The 21599-nt window shown below is 46.0% G+C and overlaps 1 protein-coding gene across 3 annotated transcripts in view; it reads right to left on the bottom strand.

Moving 5' to 3' along the window:
* Positions 1–6943, bottom strand: part of EDNRB (endothelin receptor type B) — a 29021-nt gene extending 22078 nt beyond the window's left edge. Inside the window, exons 1-2 of one of the 3 annotated variants that reach the window (XM_035116137.2) lie at positions 6797–6943; positions 4835–5352 (exon numbers count right to left, since the gene is read on the bottom strand). In XM_035116137.2, the coding sequence (XP_034972028.2) occupies positions 4835–5308 (474 nt within the window). In that variant the 5' untranslated portion in view covers positions 5309–5352; positions 6797–6943. Of the gene's footprint in view, positions 1–4834; positions 6549–6593; positions 6670–6796 lie in introns of those variants that run through there. The other 2 variants (XM_035116138.2, XM_060273355.1) reach the window with 2 other exon arrangements.
* Between the last annotated feature and the right edge of the window lie 14656 nt (positions 6944–21599).

The following is a 21599-nucleotide window of genomic DNA, read 5'->3' as shown; positions in this document are numbered from 1 at the left end:
ACAAGCATAGCTTCACACTTTATGTAGCTGCAAACACATTATTTCCCAACGTAACAGCAAGCCATAAGAAATCCAGACTGGAGTAAACTTCCATTCCTGATAGATGTGCTTTGAAAAACATAGGCTTCACACACGCTAACTATCCTGTTTGAATTAATTTTGTCAAAGCTGTGAAGTGCTCATTTAAAGAGATATTGCTGAGGTTTGATGTATATCATGAATAAAAGGTTGAATTTAGCAAATCGGTTCAGAACTGGTCAGAGAGGATAACAGGAATGGTCTGCACACACTGCAATACTGGTTGTTGTTGTTGTTGTTTAGTCGTTTAGTCGTGTCCGACTCCATATTCTGAAATAGGGATGCTCAGAAGTTATTATAATGAGCAAAAAGGGGGAAAAATCTATTCTGAATCTCCCCAAGATAACTGATTAAATTAATACAGAGGTCTCAGATGAAAGCACTCATGATAATCTTGGATGCAGATCAATCTGTGAATGAATAGTGAAGGGCAACATCAAAAAGAAGCAGGCTCATAAAAACTCATGGAAATTCAATTAGCTTTCGCCAATAGAAGGGATGATGGGAGTTGTAGTCTAACAACCCCTGAAAGCCCACTGGTTCCCCATTCCTATTGTACGCTGCAGAAGAGGGAATGCAAACCTCAGCCCGCCCCCTCTATCCAGAGCCTGGGATTCTTCCCAGTCTCTGCTCCTTCTCCAAGGCCACATCTCTTATTGGCTCTGCTCTGCCTGAGTTAAGTGATGGCCATCCAACCTCTGCTTAAAAACCTCCAATGAAGGAGAGTCCACCACCTCCCAAGGAAGTCCGTTCCACTGTCTAGCAGCTCACACCATCAGAAAGTTCTTCCGGATGTTTAGTCGGAATCTCCTTTCTTGTAATGTTTGTTCTGACTGTCCACTTCTGCCTCTGTCTCTCCCTGCCCAACACTAATATGTGGCCCTTGGAAAATTATCTATATGGGAACCCCTGCTCTTAAATAATAATAATAAAAGGAATTCCCATCTCCAGTGTAGAAATCCTTTAAAAATTATCGCCACTTTGCAATAATGCAGGAAATGGGTTTACCGGTAAGTTGCAGCGTGGTGGAAATGGTAATCTGTATTTGATCTCTACTCCTCTAAAACGTCATTCAGGAGGAACACAAAAGCATTTTGTGGCACTTTCCTCCAATTCTGCCAATGTCTGACTATACATTTACTTACTGTACTAAAAAAATACAATCGTACCTTGGTTGTCGAACACTTTGGTACTCTTACGTTTTGGCTCCCAAACGATCGAAACCTGGAAGTGAGTGTTCTGGCCGAACGTCCGATGGGGCTTCCACAGCTTCTGATTGGCTGCAGGAGCTTCCTACAGCCAATCAGAAGCCATGCTTTGGTTTCCGAACGTTCTGGAAGTTGGAACAGACTTCCAGAATGGGTAGGACTGTAAAAATGTTGCACTGAATGGTGCGAAGTGTTGCTGACACCCCAGAAGTCAACGGATGCTAGGTTACTTGAGACGGATGCTGTGGCAGCAGATTGCCTGCACCAGCAGGGGGGTTGGACTAGATGATCTTGGAGGTCCCTTTCAACCCCACAACTCTGTTCTATGAGAAGTTCTTCCTCGCCCTCTCCACTTATCAGGTCCCCACTCCTTAGTCACTGCCCTAGAAAAGTGCATGAATGGATGATGGCGCTGCTTTTCCGAGAGCTCTGAATGAGCTTTGCAGCGATGGGAAGCCAAAGGGGGTGGAATTTGTGAGCGAAGCAATTCTGAGCTCTTGCTGCTTTTGTACAGGAAATTCAACAAGCCACCGGTGTCATGGATCTGTGACAACGGGAGCGTTTGTTTTCATTTGACCAACAACACTAAGCATCAGCTAAGCAAGCGAAACGAACTTGATTTCTGGGATTTCAACGGCTGCAAAAGAAACTACAAGGGCAACTAATGAAACATAGTTTCAGGATTGGTTTAGGAAACAGGGTGCTGTTGCCCAGGAAGCCCCCATTAGCCGGTTGAGGCTTTTTTTGGGTGTGCATTAAACCTCTGTCAAATGTGGGAAGGGCTGGGAGCAGGAACGAAACTGGCAAGCTTTGAATTGTGGCTGGGATGGTCACCGTGGTCAGGGACACTTCCTTTGCACACATCCTGAGGATCTGTTCTATCCCAGCAAGACATGAGTCAACCAAACTGTCCGATGCCACCAGCTGAGAATGGAACGGACTTCAGAAGGAAATGGCCAAAGAGTTGTTGGTCAAGGAATGTGATTAGTATCACGGTGATTCTAGTTGATTCCAAATGCTATGGGGCAATGATGGGGCAGGCCAATGGCCAGTGCATCATGGTCATATATTCTATCATCAGCCAAACTGAACCTCAATGGGACCTCATAAAAAGACTGATAAAGCGCAACTTCCACAAACCAGGATTGTCCAAATGTAGCTCTCTTCCTCGTCAAACGAGTCAAAATTGCGGAGTCCATAACTGGCTCAAGCGAGTGAGCCAAGCCACATGCCTCAAGGCTTGCTGCTTCTCCCCAAGACCCCAGCTGGGGACCCTAGCATGAAGCCGACCCCTGCCCAATTATTCATATTCAAATATCTTCAAATACTTGGTATTAAAAAGGGCAGTCCAGTCTCAGCAGATCACCTTCATTGCCTGGGGTATCAGATAAGGCTGTGTATATCTCTAACAAAATGTAATCCTAAACATATCTACTCAGAAGTAAGTTTAACAGAATACAATGGGGCTTACTCTTGAATAAATGGGATTAGGACTGCCGTCTAAACTCTAGGGGGAATTTGAGTTTTTGAGACAATATTCAGTGATACTTCCGTCTTTCATGAATTTGTCTACTTTTTTAAATTTCAGGCTCTTAAATTTACCCTCTGCCCTGTAATAAATCCTCAGTATAAATATTTGTGTTATTCAACATCACAGCAGAAAGTTCCTGAGTTCTGTTTTGCATGGTGTGAAATACAGTACTATGTGAATGAAATCCAACCAGAGTTAAGCACTCTTTAAGACCCAGTGATTACAAAGAATCTATCTCCTGGCTGAGTTTCTCATAGTAAAGTCAAAGGGGGCGTGAAAAGTGAATGTTTCTGCTCACCTCACAAAGCATACCCCAGTTCTCATGACAATTCATACCAGCACCCATTTACTCAAAAGTAAGCCCCACTGAATTCAATGGGACTTACACCAAAGAAAGTGTGCACAGGATTGCAGCCTAAGACAAGCAGTTGTTACCAAGACTCAGAAGCCAGGTTTCAACAGCAGGGTTCAGACCTAGAACCTCTGAAGAGATGATAAAGCAGATAATGCTTCTGACCATGTGCAGAGCTCCTTTATCTCACTTCTAGGTGCTGACAACCCCAACATATCTGTTATTAGACAAAAGAGTTTCCAGGGCAGAGTGTATAACCTTTTGAGTGCTCTTGAGTGCTCACTGTAAAAACACTTTTTTCTACAGTACTCATTTTTTTTAAAAAAAACAATACTGTTTTTATTTATTTTCATGGCACAGAAGATAAATTTTGACAAAACAATTGTTCAAAACCCCCACCAAATGGCTGTTTACTCCTTTTAATTTTGCAACCCTTGCAAAACTTGCAACTCTTAGCAGCCCTGTAGTTTCTTTTTAGAGCTTAAACATTTTATGACTGAGACTCTTTAGAAGACTTAGGCTGCAATTCTGGGATGTAAGCCTCAGTGAATACGGTGGAACTTTCTTCAGAATAAGCATGTACTGCACTGTTAATTCTACTTAAACCGCTCCTCTATTTTAATGGATGCAAGGATCCAAGCCTGTGTGTAAACTCCGCAAGGATCCGAGCCTGTGTGTAAACTCCGCAATTCTTCGCCCGAGAAGCTCTGCCCTTTCAACGGCATGCATGCGTGGGTCAGCCACCATTAATGAGTAAGGCCTGTGATGTACTCTGCACATGCTCAGAGGCCACCCCTTTATTACCATCCAAGTCCCTCAAACTTAGATTACAGAGCGATTTCAAATTAAAGCCCAGCATCCTCAAAAGGAATCAACAACTTTTTTATGATTGCTAATTTCTGGTAGCGCTCTTATTAATGTCATTTGCATAATGAAGCTACATACAGAGAGAGAGGTGATGGTTAGAAGAGAGGAGACTGTGTGGGAGACAGCCTAAGAGTGGGTTTTTCTGAGGATATGAGGCTAAGGGGAAAACATCCCTGGTTGGGCTGGGCAGACTCACTTCTTTGAACTGCATGTGGATTGAAGATTAGAGTATAAATAGAATAGAGAGAGAGGGAGATAGATCTATCTATTGTCTTTCTCCTCTCTTTTCTTTCTTTCTTTTTCTGACTTAATTTGTTCTAACAAAATTAAAAAAATTCCTTCCAGTAGCACCTTAGAGACCAACTAAGTTTGTCATTGGTATGAACTTCTGTGTGCATGCACACTTTTTCAGATACCATGCACACTTCTTTAGATATCATTTGTTCTAGACAGTGCTTTTTTCTGGGGGGACACAGGGCTACGCATACCCCTAAACATTTTGTGAAACTTTGTACTTTTGTCCATTTACTGTATTTATTTTTCCCAATTTGAACTATAAAATGGTGGGTTTTTTGAGTCAAAATGAGTACCCCTAAACTTTTTAAGAGGAGAAAAGCACTGGTTCTAGATATAATTCTATTGTCTCGTTAAAACTTTAATAAACATTTCAGGGGTGGGGAGAGAGAGAGAGAGAAAGGAAACAACAGCAAGCCGCCGGAGTCCCCTTGCTTAGGTCTGCTGCCGCTTTGCAGCTTCCCACGCCACCAACCGCCCGCCTTGCTGTCTGCCGCCGCTTACCTTGTACAAATTGATGGGGATGTCGATGATGATGAGCAGCAGGTCTCCCAGCGCCAGGCTGGCGATGAGGATGTTGGGGCCGTTCCTCATGCATTTGTTCTTGTAGATGATCCGCAGCAGCGTGGAGTTGCCGATGATGCCCAGCACGAAGACGGCGCAAGCCACCACCGAGTTGACATACTTGAACGCCTCGGCGATGTCCGTCTTCCTAGCGCACGGCGGGTACGACGCTCGGCCACCCTTCCCGGGCGTCACCGTCTTGGAGAGGTTGGAGCTGCCGGTGTCCTCTTCCTCCAGCTGCTCTCCGGCGGCGATCGGGGCCACGCTGCTCTTCCCAGCGGCAGCGGAGGGGTTGCTGCGCCTGGCTTCCCCTTCAAGGCGCGCCGGAGAGGCGCTGCTGGGCTCCAGCGCTGCGCCGTAGCGGAGCAAGAAGAGCGCCAGGATCCACAGCTCCCAGGCGCTGCGCCTACCCATGACCGCTGCCCGAGGAGACTGGTGCGCACGTCGTCGCCTTGGATCTAAAAGGGCAGGAGAGAGAGAAAGAGAGAGAAAGCCTCCGGATACGGGATCAGCTCTCTGGAGGAAGCCCGCCAGGTGGCAGCGCCCGCCGGATCCCCGTCGCGGCCAATCCCAGGCAGCCCCAAACACGTGCGCCCACCCTGAGCGCGCCAGGAGGCGAAGCAGCCCAGCCGTCTGCTGAGCGCAGCGCTGTGCGCCGTCGGGAAACCCAGAGAGAAGTGGGAGGGGAAAAGGAGAAGAGGAAAACAACACACACGTCCTCGAGCCAAGCAAGCGTGATTTGCGGGGTAAAAACCCTGCCAAGCCTCTTTACTATATCTTTACGCTCCGCTTTGATCTTTTCCCGGGCGCGCAGCCAGGTTAGGTGCAAAAGAAAACAGCGAGCTGCGTAAAAGCGAGGGTCTCTGCTACTCCCACTGAACTAACCGCTCCAGTTTTAATATCAAGGGGGGGGGCGTATCCTCTAAACTCAAGGGTGAACCACGACGTCCAGGGCATAGCCAGGATTTATGTTGGTGGGGGGCAGGACACCCACATGTCATCCTCTGCCTGGCTCTGGCTAGCAGATTCAGAATGAAATGTCTCAACAAGAGTTTATAATTACTTTCTTTTGCCCCCAATACTCAGAAACACCTGTCAAAATCTTTCTACAATTTCGACTTTTAATTAAGTATTTTTATTTATTTACCGGAATGACCCCCGGGTATACCCATGCACGATGGGCGCAGTTTCTGGGGAATCTCTGCCAACAATCTTTGTTAAAGGGAAATATCACAAGCCACCCAAACATCGGGGAAATAATATTTTGGTTAAGGTATGATTCCCAGCACGTGATCCTATTAACATGCCCATTCAGAAGTAAGTCCAACTAAGCTCAACGGGACTCATTCCTTGGCAAAGCGTGCACATACGGTAGGATTGTGGCCCACCCAGGGAAAAGAATGTGTGATCGGTTATTTGCTAACATATGTCTGCTCAGGAGTGACTTGCATCGAAATTCCTCCTCTTTTCCCACCACATAGTCACATCCCCATACCTGTTAAGGTACCGGTATATTGATTGCATGCATGTGAGTATCTCTGAACTGCTGCTCTTTCTTGGGCAAATTATGAGACACTTGAGATGGCTTAAAAAAAAAAGGATCCCATAAACAAATCAGTAAAAGTATGAAAACCCAAAGTAAAAATAAATGCAGAACTATTTAAAACATGTTTAGGGGGATGCTCCTGAATTACTTCACCTTCACTTGAAACACATTATGCAGAATCAAATCAAGTCCTATTTCATTCGGCGAAATAAATTCCAAGTAAGATTTCATTGAAATCAAAGGGACTTCTAAAAGAAACACATTTTTTAAAATAAGAATCAATTAAAAAGAGACATCCTCTGGTTTTCTCGTAAATACTTGTGTTCATTCTAAACCGACTTGAAATAGATCTTTACCTTGCAAGTTGTCCAAGCAGAAGAGTCCTTGATTTAGTTCCAACTGCTGGAGAAAACCCTTTCTTGCTTGAGATGGTTTGTCTGCCCACTGCTTGTCTGGTACCTACACTGTACAGGCTTTTGATAACAGAGCATTCTGAAGGCAGTCTCCCTGATTTTATTTTATTTTTTAAAGAAACCCACTTGTATCTTTCCCATCAGTCACTGCTAAACTCCACCCCCTCCTTCCACCAGACCAGCAGCCTTTCCTGCTTGTCAGCTCTAAAGGCCTGGAGAACATCAGCCCAAAGTTTCCTGTTAGCAGAGACATGTCACAATGCCCCTCTGTGGAAATCTGGAACATGGGGAAGGGGAAAGCGAGAGACAGAGAGAATCTTCTGGCTGTAAGATTATACATCCTTACGCAAATAATAAAAAAATTGAGAGCCAGGATGGTGTTGTGATTAGAATGTCCTCAGACTAATATTAGGGAGACAAAGGTTCAAATCCCAACTTAGCCATGAAGCTCACTGAGTGATCTTGGAAGAATCATAGAATCATAGAGTTGGAAGGGACCCAAGGGTCATCTAGTCCAACCCCCTGCAATGCAGGAATCTCGGCTAAAGCATCCATTTTCTCTTACTTCACAGACTTCTTGTGAGGTTAAAACGATGGCAGTCAAGGTGTTGTCCTCCTGATGCTTTTGGACTGCAACTCCCAGAATCAATGCCTACCTGAAGGTCATCCAGTGAGTTTTGTGGCTAAGTGGGGATTTGAACCCAGGCCTCCTTGGATCAGTACACCACACTGCCTCTCATAGGGTTAGGCTGTACAACCCTCTTGCTCTCAATTGGCAACTGGGGATTTGGTCCTGAGGTCTCTAGTTGTTGATCCCTGATATAAATCATATTAGCATTGTCATGTTTCCCAGCAGAATGTAGAAAACTGATATCCCATGGTATCAGATTTAATGATCACTTATATACTTGCATATATTTTCAAAATCTGTTTTCCTATCTGTGTGTTTCACCTGTACAGCTGATAATAAGAAATGTCCACAGTTTTAAGTTCTTTAGGCTTGCTCATACGCCACGTCGTTAAGAAGATCAGAATTAGAGGAATCTCATGGTTTATCATCCATGGGCATATTGGGACCAGTATCATAATATAATGTCCTTACAAATATAGCCGTTCAGGAGAGTAGTAGCACTGTACTGAAACACTTGTCTGCAGAGCCGTCTTTCCCATAGGGCTTAGTGGTGCGTCGCACCAGGGCACCAGCCTCTCAGGGGCACCCCAGCAAGTGGGGGAGCTGTGCGGCTTTGCCGGCAGCCTCCCCTTTTCCTGCACGCCCACCAGCTGCGCCCCGCCAACCATAAGGCTGGCGGGTGTGCAGCTTCCCTCCCAAGCCTCCTCAGGAGGAGAGCAATCCCCGCAGAGGCTTAGGATGGAAGCTACCATATGGCTGGCGGGTGTGCAGCTTCCCCCCCCCCCAAGCCTCTGTGGGGATCGCTCTCCTCCTGAGGAGGCTTGGGAGGGAAGCTGCGCTCTCTTCCCAAAGAGGCTTGGGAAGGGTGCAACTTCACTCCCAAGCCTCTGCGGGGATCGCTCTCCCGCAGCGGCATGGGGGAGAGTTGCGCCCCCCCAGATGGCTGGCAGTATGCAGCTACGGCCACCCCAACACTATCTGTGGTAATTTGGGGGCGCTGGGCAGATATTTGCACCCCGGCATCACATGTGCTAAAGACGGCCCTGCTTGTCTGCTATTTCCACTGATCTCTCTTCTCTAGTTCTGGCAGTTCCAAACCCCACAGAGAGAAAGATCAGTTTGCAGGGAGAGTGGAGGTGAATTTCAGGAGAAAATCTGCTGGTTAACAACTCACTTCCTTACAGGAAATAGCCTCTTCTAGAGAGCACTTCTTGCTTTGCAAAAGAGGAGGAGGGTGTTGTGCTAAAGCAGCAGTTGCCAACCTGGTGTGCTCCAGCTGTTTTGGATTGCAGTTCTCATCTTCCCCCAGTAAGCACGACTCTGTTGTCTGGGACTGATTGAAGCTGTAGTCCCACTCACCCAGAGGGCACCAGGTTGGTGAGGTCTCACTTAACAGCATGGCGAATGTGCCCTTCCTTACTGATTCCAGTCACGAAACGACTTCCTAAAAAAATTCAGAAGTGATCAGACTGCTGCAGGTGTCTTTTCAAAAGTCAGAGCAGCAAAGAATTTCTTGTTTAGGTATACAGGGACTCAGCTGAAAAATTCCCGTTCTGAACATTATTAGGGGCATATCATTTTGAGAGTAGCACAGGAAGGATGTGTGAAATGATTTATTTTTTCCTGGTTATATTGAACCTGCGTATCGTGAGGTGGTGGGAAATCCATGAATTACCACCTCAACCTGTGTGGGCTTTGTTCTTTGAGGGCTTTGGCGCCAATCTGTGCTTAAAGTGTCACTCTTCATTTGATATTGAGCATGCTACTAATTTGTTTTAGCCACTTCTCGTCTCAAAGAAATATTATATGCTCTGGTTTGAAAACTTGGGCAGAGCTGTAACCGAGAGCCAAGCGGATGTGATTTATAAAGGCTGCAGAAGAGACGTGTGCTATGTATAATGCGATTCAAAGCTATTCTGGCACAGGCATAGAAACTTAACCACTAATTGCATATACAAAGATGTCTACAAAAACCATTACAAATACTTGAACTTCTTCATGTGTCAAAGGGGAAGATAGTGCTGCTTTTCTTAACGATTTGCTGCTGAATAATTGGGAGGGTCAGCCATCATTGGTGGGTGCCCTAAATATTCCTAGGTATTTTGGTGTGTAATTATCGTCATGTATGATTTCTTGAGGTTGCAGTCTTACTTGGAAGTAAGGTCAGGTAAAAAGATGTAGAGGATTAGGCTAGAAAAGCAATCCAAATAAGCTTGGTGTTGTACATTTTAAGTTTGCAACCCAACCATCTGAAACCATCTAAAGCAGGCATCCCCAAACTTCGGCCCTCCAGATGTTTTGGACTACAATTCCCATCTTCTCTGACCACTGGTCCTGTTAGCTAGGGATCATGGGAGTTGTAGGCCAAAACATCTGGAGGGCCACAGTTTGGGGGTGCCTGATCTAAAGCAGGGTTTCCCAAACTTGGGTCTCCCACCGTTGTTGGACTTCAACTCCCATCATCCCTAGCTAGCAGGACCAGTGGTCAGGGATGATGGGAATTGTAGTCCAAAAACAGCTGGAGACCCAGCTGTTGGGAAACCCTGATTGAAAGCATCAAAAACAGTCTAGGATGTGAAGAGCAGGAGGGGAAACAAAGGATGAACAGTTTTCTGGTGAAACAACAATTTGTTTTGACAATTTGTTTCAACAACAATTCTTACCATTGCCCCCTTCACCAGATTTTATTAAGAAAGTGAGAAGAGCTGAGGCACAATCCTATGTGAATTTTGAAGGCTAGCTGTGTATCTGTTCCCATATGGCTTCAGATTTGGTAGAGCCACCTTTAAATGCAAATGGAATCCAATTTCTGCCCTATGGAAGAGCATATGCAGGAGGTTCCAGGTTCAATCCTTCTAGGTATGGCTAGGGAACCCTGGAGAATCGCCGCCATTCTGTGTGCAGACAGTACTGAACTAAATGCACCAGAATGCTTTTGTTAAAGGCAGGTTCTATTAACAGGGGGCAGGGACTTGGCAGAGGAGGAATGTTGGAGACTGCCTCCTCATCCTGACCCTTCCAGGGAGGAGGAAGGGGAAGACAGTATAGATTTACAACAGGGGATTGAGGGAGGTCACAGCTCAGAGGCAGATGAGGGGGAAAGCTGGGACAACACCCAGCTGACATGGTGTCACTAGAAAGCATCCCAGACCCTTTATCTCCCAGAACCCGTCAAGCCTTAAAAGTAGAAGAGCAAAGAACTCAAAGACAGAGGGCACCTAGCACCACCTGTAGAAGTAATACTACTACTACTACTACTACTACTACTACTACTACTACTAATAATAATAATATATTATTTATATCCCGCCCATCTGGCCAGGCCTCCCCAGCCACTCTGGGCAGCTCCCAACAGAACATTAAAAACACGATAAAACATCAAACATTAAAAACTTCCCTGAACAGGGTTGCCTTAAGATGTCTTCTAAAAGTTGTGTAGTTATTTATCTCCTTGACATCTGAAGGGAGGGTGTTCCACAGGGAGGTCACCATTACCAAGAAGGCCCTCTGCCTGGTTCCCTGTAACCTCACTTCTTGCAGCGAGGGAACTGCCAGAAGACCCTCAGAGCTGGACCTCAGTGTCCCGGCAGAATGATGGGGGTGGAGACGCTCTTTCAGGTATACTGGACCGAGGCCGTTTAGGGCTTTAAAGGTCAGTTTTGAATTGTGCTCGGAAACGTACTGGGAGCCAATGTAGGTCTTTCAGGACCTGTGTTATATGGTCCTGGCGGATGAGGAAGTGATGAATGAGGAAGTGGGAGAGATGGGGAAGAGGTGGAGATTCACCCGGGACAACACCATTATCCAAGGGTTCTGTAAAGATTGAAATAAAAAAGAACGGTAAGAAACTTTTCCTTGTCTTTATGCTTTCCAGGGCAACCAGCTGGGAGCCGCTGACAGCATCCTGACAACAGGGTTCTGCATTAATGTCATTTTAGGCATTAAACCCACTACACCAGGCATTTTTGCTGTCTCCTACTGATGCATGCCTAATGATGTTTCCCATGATTTCCCCCCTATTGACTTGTAAGCTGCCTTTGAAGTCTAACAATGTAAGCCTTATCTAGTCCAGAATCCTTTTTCTGGCTGTGGTCTTGTCCAATGGGAAACTTGTATATATTGCCTTCTCCCAATCTTGTACCCTAGCCTCTGATCCTGGCAGGAGCAAATACCGTATAAGACGACTGGGTGTATAAGAAGACCCCCAACTTTTCCAGTTAAAATATAGAGTTTGGGATATACTCGCCGTATAAGAAATACGACCCAGCATGTAAGACGACCCCCGACTTTTGAGAAGATTTTCCTGGGTTAAAAAGTAGTCTTATACGCAGGAATATACAGTAGGTACCATGGCTAGTAGCCGTTGATTGTCCATAAATCTGTCTGATCCCCTTATAAGCTATTTAAGTTGTTGGTCCTTGCTGCCTTGTGGAAGCCTAATAAAACTGTGATTGAAAGATAGGGTAGAAATACCTTTAAGCATATAAATAAACAGCATCACTTTTAAAAAACAAAATCCAGAGAAGTCCAAAGTTCCAGAAGTCAAAATCTGAAATTTTGCTAAGTTTTGAAATGATGCAAAATTAGTTTTTCCAGTGAATAATTTCATAAGGAAAAAAATATATAACTTTATTATTTATAGGCCACCCATCTTGACTGGGTTGCCCCAGCCACTCTGGGCGGCTCCCAACAAAATATTTAAAACCTAGTAAAACATAATCCATTAAACACTTCCTTGAACAGGGCTGCCTTCAGATGTCTTCTAAAAGCCCGATAGTTGCTTATCTGCTTGGCATCTGATGAGAGGATGTTCCACGGGGTGGGCGCCACTACCGAGAAGGCCCTTCTAATTTATCAATAAATTCAAGTTTCTCAATAAATTTGTTTTCTAGATTCCCCCAACCCCTCTTTTTTTAAACCACAAAGTCGGCACATTTCAGAGAAGTCCTTTGCATATGTATCTTGTGTGTGTTTTAAAGGAAACTATATATGATGCAAAGAGACTCTTTAAAGGAGATTCTCAGCATATTTATTATTTCCCACAGCAGAGAGGTTGAAGCATGGCTATGTATGGCTGTTGGCATCAAAGGAGTTCCTAACACAATCTAGTTTCCACCGAGAAAGCAAACACGATAATGGTGTTACACCTCCTTGTCCCCTTGTATGGTAAAGGCTCGAGCTGCAAGTGTGTGCTTCACACACACACACACACACACACACACACACACACACACACACACACACACCTATATTTAGTACAAAAGGGATAACACTTTCTGAGCCAAATTGGAACAGGAATTCTGTCTCCGGATGATGTTTTCACATGGAATGATCCCCGAAGGCAAGCTCTAAACCGGCAAGGGAAACAATTTGTTTTTAATACTGCTCTTTTGCGCGAATGCATTTCTTTGCAAAAGAGATGTTTTAATGGAAACACCATCAATGTGCCTTCAGCAGCCGGCTGTGGGAAAAGGCAGGCTGCAGCCTTTCCTTTGGGGTGATGGAAACAAAATGGAAGTAGGGGACATGGAGGGAGGGCGAGCCCTCAGCAAAACATCACCACAGGCAGGGCTTTTTTTCCAGCCGGAACTCGCAGACACTCAGTTCCGGCACCTCTCAGGTGGGCACCATTGCCATTCTCAGAGAACAAGGCAGGTGTTTGTGGTGATTTCCGGCACATCATCTTCTTTTTTTAAGGAAAATAGCACTCGTTACAGGCATATATAAGGGACCCAGGTGGCGCAGTGGGTTAAACCACAGAGTCTAGGGCTTGCTGATCGGAAGGTCGGCGGTTCGAATCCCTGCAGCGGGGTGAGCTCCCGTTGCTCGGTCCCAGCTCCTGCCCACCTAGCAGTTCGAAAGCACATCAAAGTGCAAGTAGATAAATAGGGACAGCTCCGGCGGGAAGGTAAACGGCATTTCCGTGTGCTGCTCTGGTTCGCTAGAAGCGGCTTTGTCATGCTGGCCACATGACCCGGAAGCTGGCTCCCTCGGCCTATAGAGCGAGATGAGCGCCACAACCCCAGAGTTGGACACGACTGGACCTGATGGTCAGGGGCCCCTTTACCTTTACCTGTACCTTTACAGGCATATATATATAAAGACGCAGGCCTGGCCAGAACACAGGCACCTATACTGGCACCTAAATCAGCACCTATACTGGCACTGCTTCACCTATACTGCTTCACCTATACTGGCACCCTCCATGAGGGTGCTGCATCTGGGGCTCCTGCTGCCTGAGGCAGCCACTTCACGCCAGTTCATGGGCAGGCTGGCCTTGCTTGGGGTCATTACGGGGCATGCACACTGGTACTTGTTTACCTGTAAGCACACACCCAGGGGCAGAGGAAGGGGGTGGGGTGGGGGCAAGTGTCACCACTGAGGGGTGTGTGACGAAATGCTGGGCGGCACTCACCGCGGGGCCTGCAGCGCGCCTGAGCCATGCTCATTATTCTCCTGGGAATAATCCGGTGGCTTGGGCGCCCGCAGGCTCTGTGCTGCCCCAAACAGTCTGCCTGCCACCTCCCTCTCAGCTGTAGGGCGGCTAAGCGGGAGGAGGCAGGAAGACTCATCGGAGGCCCCACAGAGCGTCTTACCTTGGCTGGCCCCGCTCCTGAGTGCAGGGCATGCAGGTCACCCCAGACGCCTGATCGGCTTGCCCTGCCGCTGCACACACCTTTGCTTATTTTTAAATACAAGTTTCTCAATCTACCAGATTTGCACAAAACAGCAGCCGTGTGTGTGTGTGTGTGTGTGTGTGTGTGTGTGTGTGTGTGTGTGTGTTGCTCCAAGCCAGGAAACCCGAGATTCATGGGGATTTGTTCACATGAGAGACATGCTACCTAAATCATATATAGGTGATCCTATATGTTGCATTGAGCATAGAAGCATTACATTCAGCCAGACCACTAGTCCATCCCTCTTCTTATTGTCTACTCTGACAGGCAGTGGCTTTCCAGGGTTTCAGACAACATCCTGGAGATGCTGGGGACTGAACTGTGGATCTTTTGCATGCAAAACACAAAAAGCACTAGCACTGAGCTAGCCTTCCCCCAAATGCTTTCTTCCCAGTGCTTACAGAAGGGCAGATCTTCTGCTTTGCTGTTCACATCTGATGGTTTGCTATACAGATATCATTTCCTCGGGCATCTTGTTTCACATGTGCACGGTAAGAGAAGCATATACACCCCTCAGCTTGTGCTTGTGTCTGTCATACCCATTTCTGCAGAGGCAGCATGGTTATTGTTTTCCTACATGGACGGGATAAATTACTGCATGCGAAGCAGTGCCATTGAGAAAAAGGGAAGCAGATAAGGCATCCTACGTTATCCTGCCAGGCTGGCACAAATTGTGACCCACAAAGCCATCCGTAGCTTGCCAGCCAAATGAGGTAGCCCACAAGGGGATTAAGAAACATCCGGAGGTGGCTACATCCCTGAAACTATGAAAAGAAAGGCATTGTGATGCATTTGGCAGGCATCGTAAAAGCTGGCGGGCTGCATGTAGCTTTGTTGCACAGACTGTGGTCCTATTCAGGCTCTGGGAAGGTCACAAACAGAACCTAAAGCACTCTTCCCACCTGCAATGGTCAGCAACTGGTATTCAAAGCCTTTGAGAGCAGAGCTGGAACATAGCCATTGTGGCTAGTAGTTTGTTGTTGTTTAGTCGTTTAGTTGTGTCCGACTCTTCGTGACCCCATGGACCAGAGCACTCCAGGCACTCCTGTCTTCCACTGCCTCCTGCAGTTCACACTCTTGTAATCATAGCTGTCAAGTTCTCCCTTTTTAAAAGGGAAATTCCCTTATGCTGAATAGGCTTCCACGCGAGAAAAGGGATAACTTGACAGCTATGCTCATGTTGGTAGCTTCGAGAACACTGTCCAGCCATCTTGTCCTCTGTCGTCCCCTTCTCCTTGTGCCCTCCATCTTTCCCAACATCAAGGTCTTTTCCAGGGATTCTTCTCTTCTCATGAGGTGGCCAAAGTATTGGAGCCTCAGCTTCAGGATCTGTCCTTCCAGTGAGCACTCAGGGCTGATTTTTTTCAGAATGGATAGGTTTAATCTTCTCGCAGTCTATGGGACTCTCAAGAGTCTCCTCCAGCACCATAATTCAAAAACATCAATTCTTCGGCAATCAGCCTTCTTTATGGTCCAGCTCTCACTTCCATACATCATTACTGGGAAAACCATAGCTTTAACTATATGGACCTTTGTCGGCAAGGTGATGTCTCTGCTTTTTAAGATGCTGTCTAGGTTTATCATTGCTTTCCCCCCAAGAAGCAGGCGTCTTTTAATTTTGTGACTGCTGTCAACATCTGCAGTGATCATGGAACCCAAGAAAGTAAAATCTCTCACTGCCTCCATTTCTTTCCCTTCTATTTGCCAGGAGGTGATGGGACCAGTGGCCATGATCTTAGTTTTTTTGATGTTGAGCTTCAAACCACATTTTGCGCTCTCCTCTTTCACCCTCATTAAAAAGTTCTTTAGTAATTACTAGTTAGTAGTTAGTACCGTAGCTACTAGTAGTTGAGATTCCCCAACATTTCTACGCCACCCATTCAACCAAGTCCTGTGTGGATGAATCAAGAAGGTATCTGTGAGCATAGGTACAGATGTTCTCTGAGTACAATAGCATACCCTCCAAGTGTCCCTATTTTCCAGGGACAGTCCCGGAATTACAAATTCCACCCCGGCTTCTGATTTGATCCTGGAATGCCCCTATTTCCCCTGCCAGTGCTGTCGCCGCCAAGCTCAGAGAGGAGAGTAAGCTGGCACTTGTCCTGAGTGGTGTTGGCAGTGGCAGCTGCAAGGGAGCACTCCTTTGCCTCTCCATGGTTTCTCCATGGCAGCCGCTGCTAGCCTCCTTCCTTGGGGGGCAGCTCATACTGGCTGCTGGAGAGGGAGAGAGGAGAGGGAGAGGCTGCGACTGGCTCTGGGGGGCAGGCAGAGGGCAGGGCCGCCCTGGGCAGGAAGAAAGGGGGAGTAGAACACAATGCAAGGAGTCTTTGATTTTTTTTTTTAAAAAAGCTTTGTGCTTCCAAGGACTCAGCTACATCAGTAAAGAAACAGCAATTTGAATGCGCTATAAGCATGCATCATCAGATGGCGCCAGAGAGCAGGACATTTTTAAACGTGATTTTCCATCAAGGTTTTTTCCCCTTTTGCTATAACGATCTAATTTCTGAATTATTTATGGCGTCCCCCCCATGTTTACCCCAAGTCTATTCTTGCCCCGTTCTAAAATTTAATTATTGGTGTGTATTTTTCTTTTTGTAAATCTACAAAAAGGGCTGGGAAACCTGTGGCCCTTTAGAGCAGGCATAGGCAAACTCGGCCCTCCAGATGTTTTGGGATTACAACTCCCATTATCCCTAGTTTACAGGACCAGTGGTCAGGGATGATGGGAGTTGTAGTCCCAAAACACCTGGAGGGCCGAGTTTGCCTATGCCTGCTCTAGATGTTACCAGACTGCAATTCCCACCATCCCTGATGTTATAGAAAATTATAAGGGGGTTGCAGGACACCATTACTAATGAACAGAGAGGGGTGACCGAACCTGACAGCTGCAGTTACCCAGAATCCCTCGCAACACCACCTTCTTCGCCTCTGCTCCACTCCAGAGACCCTCGCCCCTCCCGCTTGGACTCAACCCTGCCTTAAGGAAGGCTTAAGGATCAGCATATGCACACATTTCCACATGACTAGCAACTTGGGAGCCATAATTCCCTGTCAATGGTATCTCATTCACAATGGAAGACTCCTCTGAACAAAAGACAGTGATCAACTCTTATGAAAATGTTAATTTCACTTTGTGTTTAGGAATTCACACCTGGGAGGGGTGATAGGAGGACTAGGAGAGGTGTCAAAACTGCTCAGATTTCTACCTTGAACCCTCCTCTTTTGTGAGGTATTGATTACATAGCTGTGATGTAGGAATGATGTATTGGGGGCGTTTCTTGGTGATGGGAAAACTGATAAAAGTGGAGGTTCTCTTTTGTTCTGGGTTCCTTCCTTGTTCTCCTGCGTGAGGGGAAGGACCCTGTTGCAACAGCAAATAAAGGCTTTGCTTCTCAAACTTCTCTGGTTGGCCTCTGTTATATATTCTCCGACCGATGGAGAACCCAATAAGGCTCTTGTGTAAGGGAATAAGAGCAGATTTTTGCTTAGAACACTGACCATTGTCCCGGCTAGCCAGGGCTGATGGGAGTTGGAATCCAACAACATCTGGAGGGGCACATGGTCCGCACCCTTGCTAATATGGGGGCTCAGAGATGCTCAAGTGGGATCTGAGTGTGCATGATGCTTTCCTTCCTCATTCCTATCCATCCAGATGTTTCATTTCGAGGGGAATGTCCCAGCTAATTGAGTTATCCAAGAAAGGAATAGGCAGACTATGATCTTTGCAGCTTTCACTTTTCTGTGCCCCCTGTCGGGGTTCCATGGCCCCAAATAAGCATCTCTCATGCTTCCCATGATGGAATTTAAAAATACAAAAAAACCAGAGGCGACTAAAGGCACGAGAACTGAGCTGAAGAAGATAAGCTTGGACACCATAATGATGAAGGATCAAATGTTTGGAATATTTCTGAGGTTCAGTGATACAGACCTTCTTTTTTGGGGAAATAACATGTCTGTCAGGGTGGTCCAATACGCAGCCAGAGGGTTACATGCTACCCCCCCCAAGACCTTTTTTGGCAGCCTTCGGCAACATTTGATGCCCCGCACCAGCCCTCACACTGCCTTGTGAAGTTTGCACAAGACAATTAAAAGAACAAACTGATCTGCAAGAAGTAAATAAGAAACAAAGAAACTAAAGAAAGAAGAAACAGAAAAAGAAAGTACAAAATCCTCCCCCATCCCCTAGAGGAAGGTGTGGCTTCCCATCTCTCACCTGGGCTCACCCCTCTTTTCTCTCACCTTATGAGATCTCCCCCTTACCAGAGGTCCTCAAACCGTATTTCCCCTTAAGACTAGATGCAATTTTCAACTCTTTGTGTGAATTCTGGGTGTGAAGGGGAAAAAATGTAGAAGTTGGAGTTAAATGACAACAGAATGCAAAAAAAAAAAAACCAGTCTTCAATTAGAACTTGTCTGCAAAACAAGCACAGTAAAGCTCCACAACATCAGTGATAGAAACAGCAGTGAAGATTAAATTAATACCTCTAATGGGACAGGAAAGGAGAGTCTCTATTCACACCCGATAGAGTAGAATAGAACTTCTTGATTAAGTTCCAATTCAGCAGTTTCCTGCAGGAGCCTCCTTCTGATAGTATATGCCATAATAACTGTGTGAGTCTTTAGGGTGCTACAGATAGATACATGTATAGGCTTCAGTCCAGGTGAGCCTAGGACTCAACTTTTGCACCCTGGTGCTTGCAGAAGAGACTTGTTGAAGCCAAGTGCGAGAAGGCTGCAAAACAGGTAGCGGTGGAACTAATCAAGCCAACAAGACCATCTTTACTATTTTATAGGGATGTGCCTCTTGGGCTTGTCAATCAGAAAGTCAGCGGTTCGAATCCCCGCGATGGGAGTGAGCTCCTTTTGCTCTGTCCCAGCTCCTCCCAATCTACGGTAGCAGTTTGAAAGCACACCAGCGCAAGTAGATAAATAGGTACCACAGTGGGGGGAAGGTAAACAACATTTCTGTGCGCTCTGGCTTCCGTCATGGTGTCCTGTTGTGCCAGAAGCGGTTTAGTCATGCTGGCCAGAAAGCTGTCCGTGGACAAACACTGGCTCACTCGGCCTGATAGCAGAGATGAGCGCCACACCCCTTAGTCATGTTTGACTGGACTTAACCGCCCAGGGGTCTTTTCCTTACTTTTTTCCTTACTATTTTATGCAGAACAGATTCTAACTGGAATCGGCTCCCTTTTAAGCCCCTTCACTTTTTAAAAATCAATCTGATGAAAGAATTCCTAACAAGTGAAAATGCGTCGAGCATATCCAGGTTTATTGGCTGCTATCTTTCAAACTGCCAAAAGAATTAATCCCATCCCAGTACAAGCATCTTGCCTGAGAATTGGCAACATCCTTGGCATTTCAAGCTGTCTGGAATGTCTGCTGGTCTGTGGATCAAAGTATGCACGTTTTAACTCAAACTGGGGAGTTGTGCGAGATTTAGAAAACTGGGAACGTAAACAACAGCACCACAGCTGTGTTGAAGGGGCTTAACGCATCTGCTCATGAAAGATACTTCCCAGGGCTGGTGTTTTGTTCATAGTCTAATAGTTTTCTCCTTTCTCCAGGACAAAATTTGTCCCTGAACAAAGCACATGCATGGCAGACTTTTCAAAGTGTGTTAGACTCTAACCTTAAGTCAGCTTCTAACACCTGTAGAGTCCTATGGAGATATACAGTAAAGCGGCATCTGATATATGAAGACAAGGACATAAGAGCAGTTCTGCTGGATCAGGCCAAAGCCTCATCCAATCCAGCATCTTCTTTTCACAGTGGCAAACCAGATGGCTCTGGGAAGGTCACAAACAGAAGCTAAAGCACTCTTCCCACCTGCAGCGACTGGTATTCAAAGCCATGCTGCCTTTGAGAGCTGAGCTGGAACATAACCATTGTGGCTACCGTAGTAGTTATTGGGACAGATATACAGGCATGAAATTGATGTATCCAAATTATTTCAGAAAGAAACATTGGTTCAACATAACAGTAGCTGCTTCCAGTCCAGTGGTTCCCCCTCACCCCTTTTTGGTCTTCAATTGCTATCTTTTGTACACTTACTTTCTCTCTGTGTGGAGCATACAGAAGATGCCATTGTCAAAATATTGAATTCCTCCCCCATGACTGGTCATACACATATGACAACTCTTAATTTTTGTTTTTACTATAAATGTGACAACCATGCAAAGTCTTTCCAGTGTGGACTGGCCAAGTGCTATTGAGACACACATGCACAGAGCATGGGTGTTTGGGAGGTGGGGGGAAGAAGTCTTCAGGCACGTAGCCCCAGATGCAAAATTGTTAGGGGCACAAAATTTCAACACCCGGTGCTGCCTCAATACAACTGCACGCTTCCATCTCTGGGCTCCATTGAAAATGGCTTCTCCATGCAAACCAGGAAGTGACTTCTGCAGACAATGGAGCAACTCTTCTTTTCTCTTCTCTGTGGCTGCTATCTCCTGTGTGATGCAGACACCAGTAGGCAGTTGAATGTGCATGCGTACTCCATCCGTTACCCTCCATCCCACCTCTCTGTGCAGCCCTGGGCACTGGCAACCCACGCTATGTCACCGCAGGTGTGAATCCATTTCTTAAGTTTTAGTTACAAGAGCCTCTGCCTAATTGGAAAGGGAACCTCTAAGGGCTCAACCTCGGCACCCAAAGGCAAAAACGAACATTACAGGATTTTATCAGGAAATGCTCTGATTGGAGTTGAAGCAGAATGTTTGCCCTAAATATTTCGCAGGCACAAATAGTATTGAAAGCTGGATTGTGTATAACCACCCTGATAGCATTATGACCACGAATCATCATATATAGGAACCCAGAAGGGCCTGTATTAGATCTCGACATTTCTGGCTGTTAATACCCTTCTCAACTCAGCTTGTATGTAGAGACTGTAAATATTCTATTTTGTAATTGACTATAGCACACTTACAAACATCTCTAGTATGAGATCTGAAGGCAGCCTTGCTTAGGGAAGTTTTTAATGTTCAATGTTTTATCATGTTTTTAATATTCTGTTGGGAGCCTCCCAGAGTGGCTGGGGAAACCCAGCGAGATGGGTGGGATATAAGTAATAAACAACAACAATTCAAGATTAACAGGCTGGTCAGCTTTTACTCCGCTAAAACAAATCTACACCAACACTGCAAATCTATATTGGTTTTCTAACATCTTAAGTGTCATCGCTTCCCCCAAAGAATCCTGGGAATTGTTGTTTGGGGTGGGTGCGGGGAATTCTTCTCACAGAATTACATTCCCCAGGGTTCCCTCTAGGGTAGGGCTGCCATACGTCTGGGTTTTCCTAGACCTTACTGGGATTCCAAAGGCGGAAGTGACGTTTGTCCTGGGTGTTCGACAAGTAAACCCCAAAATCAGCTCAATAACTTTTTGGGGTCTTCCTTTAAAAAAAGCTCGGGGTGCCTGGCTTTTACTTTTAGAA

This window comes from Zootoca vivipara, chromosome 4, assembly GCF_963506605.1.
Source record: "Zootoca vivipara chromosome 4, rZooViv1.1, whole genome shotgun sequence".
NCBI classification, from domain to species: domain Eukaryota; kingdom Metazoa; phylum Chordata; class Lepidosauria; order Squamata; family Lacertidae; genus Zootoca; species Zootoca vivipara.
This window is presented reverse-complemented; position numbering and strand designations above follow the sequence as displayed.